Here is an 18,711-nt window from a genome sequence, read left to right on the forward strand (position 1 = left end):
CACAAGAGTTTAACATAGATAAAACAAAAAGAGTGGGCTGAAGAGAAATCTTGTATGATCCCACCTCTTTTTTACAACACCTGATGATCTGCGTATTTCTATTTACAGTTTTGTACATGTTCTGCATCCACATTACATAGGAATGTAATGTGGATGCAGAAGAGGCATTTTTGTTTTTATTGATCATTTCTTGTTCTGTTCCATCCTGTAGGTTTTCTTGAATGCATGTAAACTTTTGGTTTGTTTTAAACCTTCATCCAATCTGTTCCATAAATCCACACCCCAAATTGATGAGCATGTTTTCTTTTTTGTAGTATGAATGCGCTGCTTTTTGAGGTTTAGCTGATTTCTTAAATTGTAACTCCCATCTCTGTCCTTAAACATTTGTTGTACGGTAAGTTTATTGCTAACAAGTTGTTTCTGGCTTTATGATGTGTGCTGTTTTAAGTTTCACTAATTCCCATAATTTCAATAAACCCAACTGAAAAAAAAGTGCATTTGTATGTGTCCCATAATCCAAACCATAAACTCTTTGAATAGCTTTTGTTTAAGATATGCAAACACTTTAGATTTGTTTTATTAGTATTTCTCCAAACTTCTACACTGTACTGTAAATGTGGCAGTTTTTTTATCGATGAATACATCAGTGTGAGAGTACGACATATTTTTCTCAACACTATATGCTTTTAGCAGGTTTAGCTCTATTTGTTTTTTTTGCTTTATTTGTGGCTTCCAGCTTATTTTGTCGTCCATAATTACTCCAAGGAACTCAATTTCAGTCACTCTTTCTAAAGTCTGATTATCATATAGCAACTTCTATTTCTATGTCTGCAGGAATGTGGCAACTTCCATAAATCATGAATTTTGTTTTGTTAACATTGAGTGAGAGTTTATCTTTGTCAACCTTAGTTTTAGTTTCCCTAATTCTGTGTTTACTATTTTTACTACTTCACTGTACAGACTATACTGTTGATCTGTTTTTTCTGAAACCATATTGGTCTTCGTTAATGTTTCTCAACAGCATTTTCCAGCCTTGTGAGGAATACTTTTTTCGAGTATTTCTGAGAATTGTCAGAGTAAAGACACTGGTCTGTAGTTTGTTAGTTGGTGTTTGTCTCGTGATTTGTGTCATGGAATTACTCTGGCTATTTTCATTTTTTGTGGAAATGTTCCTGTTTGAAATGATAGATTGCAAATATAGGTTAGCGGGTCAACAAGGGAATCAATGACTTTTGTTATCACCATAACATTAATTCTGTTACAGTCTGTAGATGTTTTGTTTTGGAATTCTTTGATGATTTCTAGAATTTCTTTTGCTTCCACGGGTTTCAAATGGATCTACTTTGATTTTCTCTTTATGCAGTGTTCCACAGTAGTCATTTCTGATTTATTAGTACAGTTTATTTCATCGGCTAACTCACAAAATATTCATGGAACTCCTAAGTCATGTCCTGAATATTGTTGCACATCTCATTTTTACCAACTAAAGAGTCTGGATAATTTGTTTGCTGTTTGTGTTTCCTAAAGACACTGTTTAATACTTTCCAAATTTCTTTAATATTTAATTTCTTCTTAATTATTTCTAATATTTCTGTGTAATAGTCTTTTTTGGATGTTCTCATGAGCCTGGTTAATTTTTTTTAATATTTTTTGTATCACTGCTCCGCTTCAGAGGTTCTATGTTTTAAGAATTGTTTGTATAAACTGTTTTGCATTTGCGTTGCATGTGTTTCTCAGTCCAGTTGTCATCCATGGGTTTTTTTATATTGTTTTCTATTACAGTTTTTGTAAGTGGGCAGTTTTTGTCGTATATTGTTGTGAAACCCTGCAAACCCGCCAAACAGCCTTGAAGGTTAAAGAGTATGTGAATCATTTCCATAGAGAGCAGGCTTGTGTCTACACTAACAATTTAATTATAACCTTTTTTTAAATTGGAAAACACATGAGTGGTAAATGGGATTTTTGTAATGCAGAGGAAACCATAGAGCGTGTTGATGAATTATGGGATGTTCTCTGCTCAGAGACGGTTGTTGAAGGAACATTTTAAAAGAACAGGAACAAACAGAGAAATTAAAGATATTTCAAGTAACACCAGCAGACATATGTTTCTCATTTCATTCTTGAGGAAGGAAAATTATGTTGAAAGTGTAAAGAATTAAATTAATAGGTTAATAATAATGGGTTAGATTTATCTGTGCTTTTCAAGTCACTCAAAGTTCTTACAGTGTGTCCATTAATCATTCATACTTGGTGATGGTAGCTACTGATGTAGCCACAGCTGCCCTGGGGCAGACTGACAGAGGCGTGGCTGCCAGTTGGCGCCTATGGCCCCTCTGACCATCACCGGGACATTCATACACATTCACGCCAGTGGAGCCACACTGGAGGCAAGGAGGGTGAAGTGTCTTGCCCAGGGACACGGCGGCGGTTGGCTGGGGGGAGCGGGGATCGAACCGCTGGCCTTTTGATCTTCGGACGACCCGCTCTACCGCCTGAGCCGCTGCCGCCCCGTTGAATAATGCCAATGCCGTTGAATAATAATTTCATTCTGACCCACACTCCATACCATAGGTGTCAGAAATGCGCCTGAACGATGTGTGTTATCCGTCATAAAACTATACAAGAAGAAGAACTATGACTTTGAAAGGGCATGACTAAAATCATCCACCTAAAGCTGTCTTGAGTGATGTGTGAGAAACAGCAAAGGAGCTTTGCAATAGTAGGGTTGGCAATACAACAAAAAGTAAAAGAACTGAAGAAGACCACATTAACCTTGGTCCGACTGTGCCAAGGGCAGTAATTCCACCATGGTTATTTCATCGCAGTCTGGTCCATTTTTCTATTTTACAGAATAGGGGGAAAGTTTTATCAGAATATTATGAATATGTGAAGATGTAGACTGATGCATCCCAAGAGTTGAAGGCAGAGACAGGGACAGCTTTTGCTGTCCTGGAGTTTGACGTCACTGTTCAAAAAAGGATGTCAATATACACTGCAGAAATGAAACTGGCCCTGAACTGGATTGATGACGCTACGCCACTAAAAACTTTAAAATACTCTACACAGCATGGACCAGATATTTTTTAGTTTCAGCTAAACTACTCAGGGTGCATGTAGCATTTTTGTGGGCACCAGCTCATTTGGGTCTTACAGGAAAGGAATCTGCAGACAAAAGTGCAAAACTAGCTTCACATAAGGAAAATGTTGATGTGAGTGTAACACTGAGTGAAGCAGAGTTTAAAAGTCTTATAACTGTGAATCAACTATGGCAAAAACAATGGGAGGAATGAAGGAGAGGAATGTGCTTTTGTGGGATGCAGAAGACAGTAAAGACTATGTTGTATGAATGGAGGAACAGCTGGGAAGACAAGACGATATCCTGACCCAGATTTGGCCATACATCTCCCAACGATCAGCTCTTCGTGATAGGTAAACATGCAAGTGGGAAATGGGACTTTATTGGTGCCAATGAAACTAAAGACATGTGATATTGCAGTGTGATATGTAGAACATACAAAGGGCCATTTTCATAGACCATTTACAAAGACTCAAGGGGATTTAAAAAGTATAATAAAAAGCTGCCTGTGATGTTTTACTTTACTTTATTTATACTTGGTGGGCAGAATTTAGGTGCAGGATTGGAAAAAAATATTATCGGGTTTAGTGAGAGACATAGGCCTAATCTGTAGTAGGGACATGCTAGACTGGAGTTCTCGTGGTCCACACTCCAGACCAGGTGGCGGCGGTGATGCACCATTCTGTTGTTTGCCAACTGCCATAAAATTCATGATGACGACGAAGAAAATAAGAACAGTTTCAGTTTTACCAGGAGTACTTGAACGCCTCACGCTCTCGCAGCTTCCGCCTCCGCTGTCTACATCAAAAACAAGAAAGGCTTCTTTCTGCGGCGCGTGAAGGCGTTGTCCCTAACAATGTCACCATTCTAACTGCATTTTGAGGACGCCCTCCCTCCAAGGCCATCTTTGATCCGGGTGGGTGTAAAAAAGTAGGAATCAAATAATGTGATCCAGAGACTTACACTCACTGTAATCACAGAATAATTGTCAATAGTGAAATCTTTCTACACGCTTTTCCCTCAGATTGTGGTCTGAGGCAAGCTGTGTGATGCATTCACTGTCTCAGGAGATCCAGAGCTTCTCCCTAACACGTCTGAGGAGGCAGTGCACCCATGTGACCACAGTGACCGGCAGGAGGCTGCTGGAGACGCGCAGTGCTGGAGGAGAACAGGTGGAGGAGCTGGAGCAGGAGCAGGGAGCTGGCTGTGGATTCATTGAAGATACAAGCTTGGACCTTCAGATTGGTGTTGTCCGACCCTTCTTGCTGCTGGGTAAATGATGCTGCCTTCCTCCCTCCCTCTTGGTATGTCCTCATGCTTGGAAGACGGCTTTAGACATGAACTCAGCCACACAACATCTTTTGATGTCATCTCTGCTTAAAGGAAAGGGGAAGCCTTTTGTGCTGGAAGAGCTGCTTTGTCACCTTAAATCTTCTCTTTCTGCACTGATGGGATGTGTGGAACAGATCTGGCTTATTTCCAAGCTCTCCCCTCATCCCACAGCTTAGATTTGCCTCTCAACACCATGAATCGGCCATCATGTCAAAGTGCTGCAGAGGATTCAGGAGGCAGAGACACCATCTCCATCTCCATGGATACACGGACAGACGGCTTTTGCTGCTGAAGCCGTCCGTCCTTTTCTGGAGGAAATATTCCTTCTGTGCTGCTGAATGTTGGTTTCAGCACTTTCTTCAGCCATGTCTGCCATAGTCACTCTGCTTCAGCTTTACTGCCTGTTTTTAACAGACTCATTTCTGTCAGCATCCTGAAGCCTCGGCTCACTCTTAAACTCTACAACACGTCTGTCTTTTCTCACCATCCCTGGTGTTTTTCTGTCTTGAAGTCTCAACTTGTTTCTCATCAGACTTTTTTTAAATTTGATTTGAAATGGTTTATTTCAAGCAATCAAATAGGAATAATACACAAAACAATACAATCATCAGTTATACATTCATACAACGACGAATCAAACTGAGGATAATTAGACATATTAATAAATATTGCTTGAAAGGGAGTGGAAGGAAGCGAATTTATATAATCCCACCCCTGTTCTACCGTAGCCATTTTATTACAGGATTTATCAATACTTTATAAACATCATCACTTTAATATCTTTGTTTCAGAATAGTAAAAACCAAACAAATGTGTTTCCTTGCAGGATGGATGTTCATCCTGAGCTGAATGTGCTTTGATCATTTTACAGCTGAACATCTTTTCTGTCTTTTAGGCTCTCAAGATGCAGCGCACGACATTGACACCCTGCAGAGATTTAAGGTCAGTGTAGCCGGATCAAAACGCCCCCATCACCTTGCCTTGTAGTGAGTCTATGCGTAGTGACATGAGATCAGAGGCAGCCAGGCAGCCAGCCAGCCAGCCAGCCAGCGTCCTGCAGTCTCATGCAGCTCAACAGAGGGAGCTCCTGGATTTCATAAAGCTGCTGCCTGCAGAGTCACTCCCTCTCTGGGGTCAGACCTCTGCTCCAGGAAGCTTCTTTGTCAAAGACCTGACAGGAGGACCTTCATATCCCTGACCAAAGTTTCATTCAATACCATTTTCTATTTGGCAGCAGTTTAATAATAATAGTAATAATGGATTGGATTTATCTGCGCTTTTCCAGACACTCAAAGCGCTTACATTGTGTCCATTATTCATTCATTTACTCCTCCTTCATACTTGGTGATGGTAGCTACTGTTGTAGCCACAGCTGCCCTGGGGCAGACTGACAGAGGCGTTTCACAACCCAGGGTGTCTCAAGGTGCCACACAAAGAGCAAAACCTCTTACAGAGCTGTATTTATTATTTTTGTTGTGCTCCAGTTCATTCCAGATCATTCCAATTGATACAGATTGTCTTAAGTGAAAAATAAGTCTGTTAGTGACCAACAGATCACATGGATCCATTTTCTGTGTAAAAAGAAATCAAAGGGCAACAGCGAAGAAAGCTTCCTCTAAATGGAAATGTCTTGAAGAATCGTCTTGGTGAGGGTAACCCCCCCACCCCCCGGAGGGAACGTCTGACAGGAAAGACGGACAAACCTGGAACAACAGAAACCAGACAAACGCATCGGCTTGTATCTGCAGCAGTGAGACAAGACGAAGCAGATGAATAATCCAAAATCCCTGGAACATCAGAAGGACAAATGAAAAGAAGTCAGTCATTGGAGCAGTTAAGGCTCTGGATTTTAAAAGGAATTCAGACATCATGGCCTCTGTTTTAAAACAGCTAATACCTCACTGAGCTGCCAAAGTCTGATAAATATGAACATTTCTCAAAGACTGTGAATGAATCCACACTTTGATGGTTTATAAAAGTGCCTTTTATGCCGTCCTCATGTGGCCAACATCACAACAGTTATATAATCTACATTTACTCCCGTAACTTGTATGTTTTTTATACGTTTGTTCTTCCAAGATTGTAAACTTTGTAATTTATTATCAAAATGAAAAATATTTGAAAAAGAATAACTTGAAAAAGTTATTCGCCTTTAAAACAGCGAATAACTGCGTGTTTTCGTCAACAACAGAGAGCTTCTGCGGTGTAAGTGACATTCAGACAACAATAAAGACATGTTTTCCTGTGTTTTAGGACGAACAGCCCATTCTAACACAAACAAGTTAGAAAAGGTTATTTCTGTGGTCCTAATATGTCATATCAAAATATATCTTATTGCATACTTTATATACGCATCTTTAAGCAATATACCATAACGGTAATAGGTAAACGTGTAAAACTTCTTTTTTTCTTCTCTTTCATGTTAAATAAAACTGTTGACATATGATCCCATACAATGTTATGATAAGGAATTTAGTTGAATTTCATAGACTGTTATTAACCTCTTGAGGCCTGAGCTAATATTTGAGCTAACCATCAGCACACAGTCACAGGCCCCAGGTTACAGAATGAACTATTGTGGCAACAGAACCAACAACAAAGAACCAACAGTTCATGTGTGGACGCAGGTCTGAAGAGGTTAAAGTCCCGCTCCAATCATATTTATTTCTATTGTTCCCAGTGATCTTTTAATTATGATTATGAACTTCTTAGCCAAGATCTAAAAGCCTTTGTTGTTTTTAAGGACATACTTTATGCACAGTGACAGTAGCTCATTAGAAATACTATTCTGGCTTGTGGACTGTCAACACCGATCAAGCCGTCTTCCTTCTCCTCCCCGTCGCTGAGAGCTCTGCCCGCTCACCCGCAAGCTTAGAGGCTCAAGCTAACATTGGTGGCGCAAAAAGAAATCCCAGCAATATTGGATCAAGTTGTACAGTCGTACAGTTTTGAGCTCGAATCACAATTCGCCACAGCAGGAGTGTTGAACGCTCATCATGTCTCACACATCTAAGCGTGTGTGGGCCAGGGTGTGCACAGACTTTGGCATGCTGTGCCAGAGGACGAGCTTTTTCAAGCATGCGGTTTTCAGCTGCTCCTGATCCAACTCCATTCGAATTAAGAAAGTTTTTATAGCAAATTCTGTTGTATAGGTCCTTTAATATGAGAAAAATGCTACAAGAGCATGTTTAACACACCTTTGGATAAACAGCACGCAGACACATGTAGAGTAAAATCTATTTTAATTTCCAGTTTGGATTATCAGTGATGCTCGTGTATGTCAGACATCAGACAGCAGCTGAACAGAACCACGATAGCGTCCTGGGCATGACGGCCATACAGGAGGCGTTGGACAGGCTGAAAGAGGACGTCCAGCGGCTGAGTGATGCTTATGGCATTTAAAAAAAATTCTTACTGCAGAGTTTTTGAATTTACTCTTTAGGATGATTTCTCAGAATTTCAGAAATAGACAGGGTTGTCATAGATAATGCTTTGTAACGATGACATGGTTTACATTAAGCTTTGTCTTTTTTATTTATTTTAAATTTGAATTCTTTTTCCTCTAGATCAGGGGTCGGCAACCCGCGGCTCAGGAGCCGCATGCCTCTTTAGTGGCTCCCTGGAGCATTTTCAAAAATGTTGAAAATGTGGGAGAGAAATATATTTTTCGTTTTAATATGGTTTCTGTAGGAGGAAAAACAAGACACAAACATTCTTAACGTTTTCCAATGCTGTAAGAATGTGTAGAAAAAACTTTGTACCGCCAAGCATGTACGTCACTTGCAGAGGGCAAAACGGGAGCCAAGCTGTCAAAAAGTAGAGCTGTCAATCAATTGGCTGCGCTGGAGAAGTATCCGTGGCCCATGAAAGCCACGTCTCCGAACAGTTTCAGGGAGGAGCAGGCAGCTAACTTAACTGAGAACATAGACTCCTTTCTGGCATTACAGGTCTGTTTACTTAAAACAGCACCACATTAAACATTGCACAGAAGTCATCAACCTCTCTCCCTTCCACACTCATGGTCCAACATAAAGAAACAACATAACATAACAAGAATGAACTAAGGTGGAACAGCAAAACTCATTCATTCATCTTCTTAACCGTTTATTCCCTTTCGGGGTCACGGGGTTGCCGGAGCCTATCCCGGCCACTTGGGCGTAGGCAAGGGATGCCCTGGACTGGTCGCCAGTCTGTCGCAGGGTAGAACATCCTCAATCACACGTCCATTCACTCTCACTCTCACACCTATGGACAATTTAGAGTTGCCAATCAACCTATGTAGCATGTTTTTGGACGGTGGGAGGAAGCCGGAGATCCCGGAGAGAACCCAGGCATGCACGGGAAGAACATGCAAACTCCACACAGAAAGGCCCCCATTGATGTTGTTTTTCATGTCCCCCAGCCAGGACTTGAACCGGGGGCCTTCTTGCTGTGAGGCAAGAGCGCTAACCACTGCGCCACCGTGCAGCCCAACAGCAAAACTGCCATATGAAAAGAAACGTGGGCAAACAGAAACGCTCATGCTGAGCCCTAATTAGATCAGGAGACCGCATCCCACAATCCCCTGCTGCTAACAGACCTAAAATGCACATGACCACCACTACAATATTACTTCTTTTTTTACTTTATTGTACAAAACGAAAGTACAATACAAAACACAAATTTACAAATTAAGCTTCAGATATGCCAGGGGACCATTCTTTTCTTCGAATCCTCAAAATAAAAATGACATCAAAAATCGGATTTCTTTATTACATTTCTTTAATTTTATCAAAGCAATGAAACATAATTCATTGATATTGTAGCAACCTGGGGGTTAGCCCCGCCTTCAGCCCCTAAGGCTCATGGGAAGTGGGGAGTTTTGGGGGAAAACCTTGAGTGAGAGTGTTGTGAATTGAAGTCACTTCCATGCTGTTTCAGCTGTTGATGTGTTTGGATAAACTGGTTCAATGCTGAAGAGAAATATTGGTGCCCTTCCTGTTCATTTTTGCTTTAGACTATTCGGGGTCGTGCGGTGTTTGAGATACAGATAGCTTTTCAATTAAGCACTACGCTAGAAGTTTGGCGTTGTATTCCCCGCCAAAGAGACGTCCCGGCTGGGTCATTACAATATTATTGTATTGAAGTTAAACTTTCACAACAGAGCAGTCACGTGACGCGTCGTTCTCCGCTGAATGCACTGCAGGGCAAATAAACATTTAATCGTTAATAATGCTCATAATTTATTTGTAGCAACTTAATCATTTTGATAGTAGGCTAACATAGCTAATATAGACACACATTGCATGTGTTGCCTTCATTATAAGGCTTAAATAGGGCTTTGAATATTTTGCGGCTCCAGACATATTTGTTTTTTGTTTTGTTCGTCCAATTTGGCTCTTTCAACATTTTGGGTTGCCGACCCCTGATCTAGATGATTGAAAAACAATTCCATCACACCTTTGCTTTGTGGCAGGCAGCCATCATGTCAGCTGATTGTTCCCTACTTTCCTTAAATGAAGGAAAAAATGTACAGATGTCAGTGGTTAATGCCTGTGATGTTTCGACACATCTGACTTTGACTCCTATTTCCTTTTGTTTGACTTGCATATTAAAACATCAATGTGAAGAAACAGGAAAGACTGGCCACTCAAATGTTACGCTTTCCTTTTTTCTATTGAATTGCACACTTCTTCAGGAGTCGTCTATAGATTGTACAACTTTTTCTGCCTTAAAATTTGAATGTTAGATTGTCTTGGTTTAGAAGTCCACTCTCCACAACAAGACGCAGGCCTAATCCATCCACTTTGAAGAATTTATATACATTTATTTGCATTTTATTGAGGGAAATGAGTATTTGATTCCTTTTGCCAGAAAGACTTAAGTACTTTGTTTTAGGCCAATTTCTCACTGTTCTCATGATCATGGAAACCCCACCAGGCCAGATCTTATTAGGCGCCAGCTGACGGACACCCTTGTGTTCGAACATGCTGTTTGTAATTGACAACCTATGAGAAGCACAGAAGTCCAACAACAGAACACCACACAGGTTCAGATCAGGGAGGCCTTTCCTTCCAGTCTCGCCCCTCCAGGTGCCACTGTCATTGCCCATGTGGGCATTGAGTCCCACTGGGCGAAGAATGGAGTCCCCCATTGGGGCACTTTTCAGTACCTCTTCCAAGAGACACCAAGATAATGGGTATTATGATCTGTTGTTCGGCCCCTAGGCCAGAACCACAGTCAGAGACCTATTCCTCCCCTGAAGGCGACCACTGGTGAAATCCCACCGGCTGAGCTGAGCTGAGGTGTCAGAAGTGAGCTCACACCAGCCCGCTGCCTCTCACCATGAGCAACTCCACAGACTTCTTCCCTCCAAATTCCAATGACGACAAAAGCAGTTGTGTGTTTACACAAGGGATGTTAGATGATCTGCAGGCTCATCAGAGCCACCTAACAGAGAAACCAAAAGCGCTATAGTTAGCGAATTTTACCACACAGTAGATGGAAACCAAAAAGGGAATCTGAGCCATCGGTCTGTTTTCAACCCCACTGTTTGTCTAAATGACCTCCTCTCAGAGTCTGTCACATAGAGTCTGTTGCTGTGAAAGCAGGACAATGCACAGAGGTCATTGGTTCAGAGACTTCTCTGCTGCCTCACTCCTCCCTCGCCGTTTCTCTCTGTCAGGTGTCCCACGTGCTGAATGTGGCCTATGGAGTCTCAAACCTGTTCCCCCATCAGATGGTTTACAAGACGATTCAGATCCTGGACCTCCCAGACACAGACATCACATCCTATCTGAAGGAAAGCAGCACCTTTATAGATCAGGCCAAAGAACAGGTACGCACATGCAAACACACACACACACACATAGACGCACACAGAGCACACACATACAGACGACCAGCACACAGAGGTGCATCCACATCTGCAAGATGCACATCTGACTGGATCAGAATCAAAAGAAGAAAAACTAAACAGTCATGGAAACAGAGGAAACCTGCCTAAACATAAAGGACGTTTCAGTTGTGAAATTCAGGTTGTTGACAGGTTTATTGTTGATAAAAAGCAGGTTTCAAAAGTTTTGTTTCATAAAATTATTATTTAATAAGAATTTAAAACAACTCGTGTTATTTGAGAATCGAAATTGACTATTAATCAAATAAATAGAAAAACTTTGCAGCAGCTCTCTATTTCTCTAAGAACATCATTTAAAGCCAGAAATCTTCTGTGTTTATGTCCCTGCAGTCATTTTACTTGCACTAGTACCTGTCTGATCACATTGTTTCTGGGCAAACGCTGCACTTTTTGCTTTGCCTGTGTATGTTTCAGGAGATTGAGTATAAGCAGCAGAAAAGATGGGAACTCTGATCTGAAGCCTGTTTGCAGTGATGAAGGCTTATCTTCGGGTTCATGCAGCTTCAGTCTGCAGATTTTCTATGCACCCTTCATTAGACTGGAGCGTGCTCCCCTCACATGGAGCATTCTCTCCCCACAGGAACTCATTGATTCTTTACCTTTTAAAATGAAAGCACTGAAAACACCCTCAGTTCCATCGAAATGATTGTCCCTTAATGGACAATGGCTGGCACTGAAAATCAAAAACGTGCTCAGAGTTTCAGTTCTGCTCCATTTCTGCCTCAATAGAGCTCTTTCCTGGGGGGAGGGGTGCTAGACCCAGACCAAACTGCTGCCCATGCTCCCAGCTTATCTAAGCCAGTGTTTTTCAACCGCTTTTTGAGCCACGGCACACTTAAACGTTGTCAATAATCCCGCGGCACACCAGCATCCAAAAAATAAAAAATAAAAGGAGAAACTCCTAGTCTGTATTGATCTACAGCCCCTCCATGATCTCACGTGCATTTCTGTGATAATTGTGGCAGAAAAAGCTGGAAGCTGCAGCTGTTTTTTCTAAAAGATGTAATAAAAGTTAAGTTAGAAGATTTAAAAACAGTTTGATGTGTGTTCGTTGTGGTTTCAAGACGTTAAGAGGAGAGGCTCATTGTGCGCTGAGACGCTGTCACTTTAACCCAATGCATCATGGGAGATGTAGTGATGGCAGACAGACTCTCTTCTCTGAGCTTCATGGTTTTGTTCACTTGTTCCACGGTCTGACACCGGATTCTGTGGAAAGCTACACCGCTAAAGACGGGCTTTAGCTGGTGTTTTTGTTAGAACTGACAGACTTATGAGCAGAATCAGAACAAGGAAGTGAAGACTTTAACCACTTCTGATTGGTCAGACTGATGACGTTTGATTAAACCTCCAAGAATGATTGGTGGCGACAGTTAAAGGGGCGGGACTTTTCCTAAAACAGCTGAAGCTACGGCTAAATCGTGGTACCATCATTCTTATCAAAATGTCTTTAATAGAATCAAATAAACACAAAGAAAAAATAATTTTTTGATCTTTCATATTCCTAACTACTCAGTGTTTTATCAGGGAATGTTTGGATGAACACAGAGCTGATTTCCTGGAAATGGAAAATGTTTTTAGATCAGTTAATGAGGGTAATCTCCCACGGCACACCTGACCATCTCCCACGGCACACACACTGGTTGAAAAACACTGATCTAAGCTAATGTGAATCATTTGTTCAACTTTGCTGTAGATTTGTGGCATCTCAGCTGCTCATTAATGAGGAATGAAGAATATGCCTGACCATATGAATTTAAAAAAAGAAAAAAATGAATGTTACATTTTCTTTAATAATATCTATTAACAATACACACATTAATGACACTAAAGTCTTAATCACATGCACTCATACTGGGAGAGGGGGCGTTGACCCATTCGGGTGCTGTGGATTTTTGGGTTGTCCGGGCTTGAGGAGGGTTTTAGAGGCTGCATCTTTATTTATTTTTATTTTAACTTGTCCTGTCCAACAGCTGGGCAGGCAGATGAGAGCTGAGGGCCTCTTGTGTTGGACATATTTTACTTTAACAAGAGGGGTTATTACCGTAAATTCCGGACTACAAAGCGCACCCGATTACAAGCCGCACCCACCCATTTTCACGTGATAATTAGTTTTATACATACACAAGCCGCGTCAGAGTACAAGCCGCGCATGTGTTAGGCGATATTGTCATCCTGACAGATCACGGCCAGTATCCCAGAGTGAGTGCAATTCATTAGCACATTGTGGGTGGTGCCAGCTTTGCCTCTGGCTCATGTATTTGGGTGTATCGACATCTGTCAAACAGCATGGACCTCTATTCTGTTCACAAGTTCCTCAGTTATGCTGTTTTTATTTCATTTTTTTTTTACTTATTGACAATCTAGGTATCATACATAAAATTACAAACAGTAACCATATAATCAACATTACATCCCTCAGTTATGATGAGGAAATTTACATCCGCGATTCCACATTTCCCATGAGTCTTAGGGGCTAAAGGCGGGGCCAATGCCCGGCTCGCCATTCTGTTGTACGTGTTTAAGAATGAGCAAGTAGCAGCAGTGCATGGAGGGGTGAACGGGTACAGAAACCGTAAATGGAGTGTAAATTCACTCCATGCGCTGTTCTCTCCGTCACGCAGCAAACCGGCTTTTCCAAACCCGTTGGTGACGGTGGACTTTTTTACGCTGCTTTTAACGATTGCTTTTAACTTGAAAGCTTCATCATAATGTAGCGGCGATCACGTGCACGTTGGGTCTAATGGCCCCAAAGGATTCTGGGATGCGGCTGGGCATGCGTGTTTCGTTTTGTTGAACCATGACTGAAGTGTCTAAGACCTGAAGTCAAGTCCATGCTGTTTGGCTGCTTAGAGGTGTGTTGAATATAAATGCCTTGTGCTTGGTGTTAGATAAAGAATTCAAACTATTCACTGAGTTCGAAAATACGTACATGGCGGCCGCCAATTAAATCCATAAATTAGCCGCGTCACTGAAAAAGCCGCAGGGCTGTAAGCGCAGGAAAAAAGTAGCGGCTTGTAGTCCGGAAATTACGGTAATCTACTGACACACCAAAGGTATGACTGAACAAACCCCTTTTGTAATTGAGGCCAAACTTTATTAATTTCAATCATGTTTGAAAATCTTTGGTGTTGGACCGGACGGAAAAGGAAAGAAGGGAAGAAGAGAGAGGGATGTCAGAGGGGGGGGGGGGGGGGGGGGGAATTATAGAAGTGTATGGGGGGGGGGGGGGGGGGGGGGCACCACGAAGTAGCATAAAGCAACAATGGATGGTTACTCATTACGGTGAGGTCCAGATGTAATACACGTCTTTAAGGGTGGGGCCTGTCCACACACACACCAATGTTATCAACACACCTGCTAGCTGCAAAACTGTGCACATGTCAACATGTACACAAAACAGATATTGTTCACACACACATACCTATGCCTTTAAACCAACTAGTGTGAAATATTTCATTCATTCAATCATGCAAACTATTAGTGCAAAGGTGAGCTAACACCTGTGCTCAGGTGAGTGTTTATGTTCTTCTAAAATGGATGGTGGAATGTGAAAAGAAGGAGGAGGAGCGCCCAGCCACCCCCACACCCAGACCCCCGCCGCAGCAGCAGCAGCCAGAACCCCCCAACACCGGCACGGTAGCAGATAGAGAACAACCGCTCCCCGGGCGATCACATCCGCACCCAGGCCAGGGCCAGCAGGACCGCCGCGAGGCCCCCAGAGCCAGAGAGCAGGGAAGCACAGGGGGAAAGAGAGTGCAAGCTCCAGCTCAACACAATGGATGTACGAGGAGTGCCCACTTATTACTTGAACATGACTAATGGGCTTCCTGCGTAGTGTGCGTAGGACACGACTGGATGTCACCTATTACCCCCTTTCTTACCCATACGTGTGTCTTAAGTGTTTATTGCAACCTTATGCTCACATCATGTATATAAAAAAGAATGTGCTCACCGGCCATCTGCGTGTCCCACCCAGGTTTGCCCATTTGTCACCCACAGACAGCCCGTATCCACCTGTGAGGGCAGTTGAGACTAAAGCCTTGTGTTACAGATTTGTACTAATGGGAAAATGATGTGATGACAGCAGCATAAAATAAACACCTTTTAAAGGCATCAGTAAGGAATTGGACTTTTTAAAGAACTAAATGGAAGGGAAAATTAGGGGTGTAGCATTGTCCAATTGAATGCGATTGATTAATTACAGACAAATTAGGTCTTTTTTATCGCGTTAATCTCATTTATATCCTCTATTGTCCTGATCTCAAATGTAAAAAACCAAGAGTTCCAACTGTTTACTTGCATGAACGTTTTATTTGAACTCAGCTGAAAACACCTCTTACATCTGCGGTGCAGTACACAGGCTCGGTCTTCTGTCTTCATCTCTCTCCTCCTCTTCCCTATTTTGCATCATTTAGTTACCATTTAGTTCTTCATGTCCCTGTCTGGTGCTGTGCACCACATGTGTTGTCCTTCTTTCCCACTCCCCTCGGGGGGAGCAGGAGTGATTCCAGTCGGCTCGTCTGTGCTCCTGTACCTGGACGTGTATCTCACCTTTACCTTGTCTGTGCTCCTGCTCCTGTACTCGGCCTTGGCCGTCTAAAGGCAGGGATATCCAGGGTCTGTCTAGTTTAGTTTAGCAATTGTTCATAGTTTATGGCTGATTCTATGTTTATGTTTCTTGTGAACATTTGAGCACTTGTTGATGTTTTGTTTTTGTGTTTGTATTTCTTAACTGAGATTGAAAAAATACCAATTGATTATGTAAAGCAAATGAAAATATCTCTAAATGAGGCAATTTTTAGATTAAAAAAATTGTGGTGAAAAATGGAGTAATTATATTAAAAAATTAAAACTCATGATTAATTAATCAATCACACAAAATAATAATCGCATGAAAGCCCTACTAAAAATATAGAAAGTTCTTCTCTTCCTAAATCATGTGTAAAAGCGGACATATTTATGTGTTACAGTGAGCTCAATTTAAATGTATAGAAAACTAAAAACCCATTTAGGGAAGACCAACTTCATCGCTGATTTTTCTCCAAGCATTTGTCCTTTGTATGATGACACATTTGTTTTACTGCTTCAAAACAATCTTGTGTGGGGAGGTGGGGGTGGAGGGTGGGGGGAGGTGTCCCTGATTCACATCACCATCAGAGGCCTCAAAAGTAGCTGGCATTCAGCGAATCGCCACTTGTGACTGAATTGGTTGCTGCCTACTTTTTTATGATAAACAAAAGCTTCATTTAGCCACATTAGTCTTGTTCGTTAGTTCTCCTTTTGCTGAATTTCTTTTTCTTCAATGCTCCTCCTCTACTGTTCGCACGCCAGGTTCACGATAGGAAAAGCCCCCCGTTAATTCACCTCTGCGTAGAGTATGGCTGATGAAGAAGCTGGACGTGGCTCTTTTGAACAGGATCCAGACAGAACTGGAGGATAAACATGTTGGACTCACAGCAGCAACAGAAGGTTTCAAAGTTTAATCAAAAGTGTTGATTGGGGGACAGTGGTGCTGTTAGAGAGTGATGCTTCAACACCAAAGAGTCGCTTAGAGGCTGATGCTGGGTCCGGGTCTTGAAGGACGCATTTAAAACCATGACGCTTAACAAAATTCGTATTTTGAATTTTTTATTAGTGCAAAAAGAAGGTAATTAAAACCATTTATGATATTGTGATAAAAAAAAATAGAAAAAAGCAAAGAATCGAGAAAAAGCACAAAAGCGGTCAACGAAAAATACGGCAACCCAGCTCAGCCCCCCCCCCCCCTCCCCCTCCCGTCTTAGACGGGGAAAAAGCACATGTGAGTTCAAATCAATCATCAGTGTCTCTGCCCACAAACATGTGACCCGCCAGCTGATTACCTACTCAATGACTGCCAACAATACTGTAATCAAGTCACAAACAAAACCAATATTCATTCACAGTAATAAAAACCAGTTATTTCATGGCACCTACACAATGCTAGTGAGCTAACCCTTTGTGTCTGGTTCTTGCAGGACGGCGTGGTGCTGGTCCACTGTAACGCTGGTGTGTCACGCTCCCCCTCTGTTGTCATTGGCTACCTGATGATAAGAGAAGGACTTTCATTTGATGATGCCTTCAGTCAAGTCAAGCAGGCCAGACCATCGAGTCGCCCAAACTCCGGCTTCTACCAGCAGTTACAGAACTATGAGTGTGAACAACTACACAGTCCTTTCTGAGCTTCAAAGAGCAGTGTTCCGACTCCGTTTTCCAGCCAAAAAGTCATCTAAGAAGAAGTTAATCAGTAATTAATTAGCCGTAATTCATTACCCATTATTTAGTACTTCACGTTTTGATTAGAAGTCCTACTTTGAGAAATGTTTTTAATGATATTGCATCTACTATTTCTGCAGTCAGAGAAAAGCATAAAATAAGGGGCTCCTGTTAAACTTTATCAGCAACCACCAAGGAACAAACATGAGTTCACATGCAGCCTCTTTTTTTTTTTTTTAAGAACATTCAAAACAAGAAGCAATTGAAAATGACTATTATTCAGACTGGAGGACATTTAGAGCAAAGATTGAGGAAATGCTTTTTGCCGTTGTTTTTTTTTCATCATTTATCTTGAATCTATTACAAAAAATGTAAAAATGCACAATGTTTCCACTATTATGAATAATTCATGTTGAGGCAGAGCTACTGCCGGCCTCACCTTATGTTTTTCAGTGCAAATATGTCAGACCAAACACAAGGGACTAGTAATAAAAATGTCTACAATGTAGACTTTTTTATAAATTAACCATTACCTTATTAATAAATGCTGAGTATGTTAAAGGCATCCATTCAACCAAGTTTGCATTGGATTCCACCATCTAATGTGAGGCTGGGCACAAAAGTAAGACATTATCAGTGAGTCTGACATTCAAGTAAAGTTAATTACTGTTGCAATATTTTCTAATTTTGCTTCCCTTTTCTTTTCAAACTTACTGTGCTTTGCGTCAACCACCATTAATCAAAATCTGGCTACGAGACAGTCTTTCTGTGTTTGGTACTTCCGACAAATTGGATACTCTCTGGAATCCACTTCTACGTACCTGGCCCAAAACATCCCTAACAAAATCCATAACTGAGCTATCCACAATCTTGCCTGCCTAATCCTCCAGCACGCCACAAGTCCTAAGTAACCTACAGCTAATATAATTTGATACCTTTGGGGGAATTAGATGTCAGGTGATGGGTAAACAAAAAACAAAAAAAACTAGGATTCTTTCATTCATTTCATTGGTGAGAGAGTATTTGAATTGATCCACCTTGACACTATACCTTGGGTGGGTGCTGGCGGTGTTCATTTGGATGCATATGATTCAAAAAAGGAATAATAATATTGTTTTGTATAATAACTTGTGTATTGAGACTGTAATTTGATAAATAAAAACTATTCAGAAAA

General features: G+C 41.5%; 1 protein-coding gene across 2 annotated transcripts; it reads left to right on the forward strand.

Moving 5' to 3' along the window:
• The first annotated feature begins 3,847 nt into the window (after positions 1-3,847).
• On the forward strand, positions 3,848-18,711 carry LOC101169592 (dual specificity protein phosphatase 19). Of its 2 annotated transcripts, none has more exons than XM_023963063.2 (5): positions 3,848-3,992; positions 4,101-4,348; positions 5,304-5,350; positions 11,073-11,225; positions 17,300-18,711. In XM_023963063.2, exons 2-5 carry the CDS (start codon positions 4,126-4,128, stop codon positions 17,501-17,503), a joined length of 627 nt encoding a protein of 208 aa, XP_023818831.1. In that variant the 5' UTR covers positions 3,848-3,992; positions 4,101-4,125; the 3' UTR covers positions 17,504-18,711. The 2 variants fall into 2 exon arrangements, with proteins under 2 accessions (XP_023818831.1, XP_023818832.1); XM_023963064.2 differs by having other exon boundaries at positions 3,866-4,006.

The sequence above is a fragment of the Oryzias latipes genome, chromosome 15 (genome assembly GCF_053564925.1).
Source record: "Oryzias latipes strain Hd-rR chromosome 15, Olatipes_Hd-rR_3.1".
NCBI lineage: Eukaryota > Metazoa > Chordata > Actinopteri > Beloniformes > Adrianichthyidae > Oryzias > Oryzias latipes.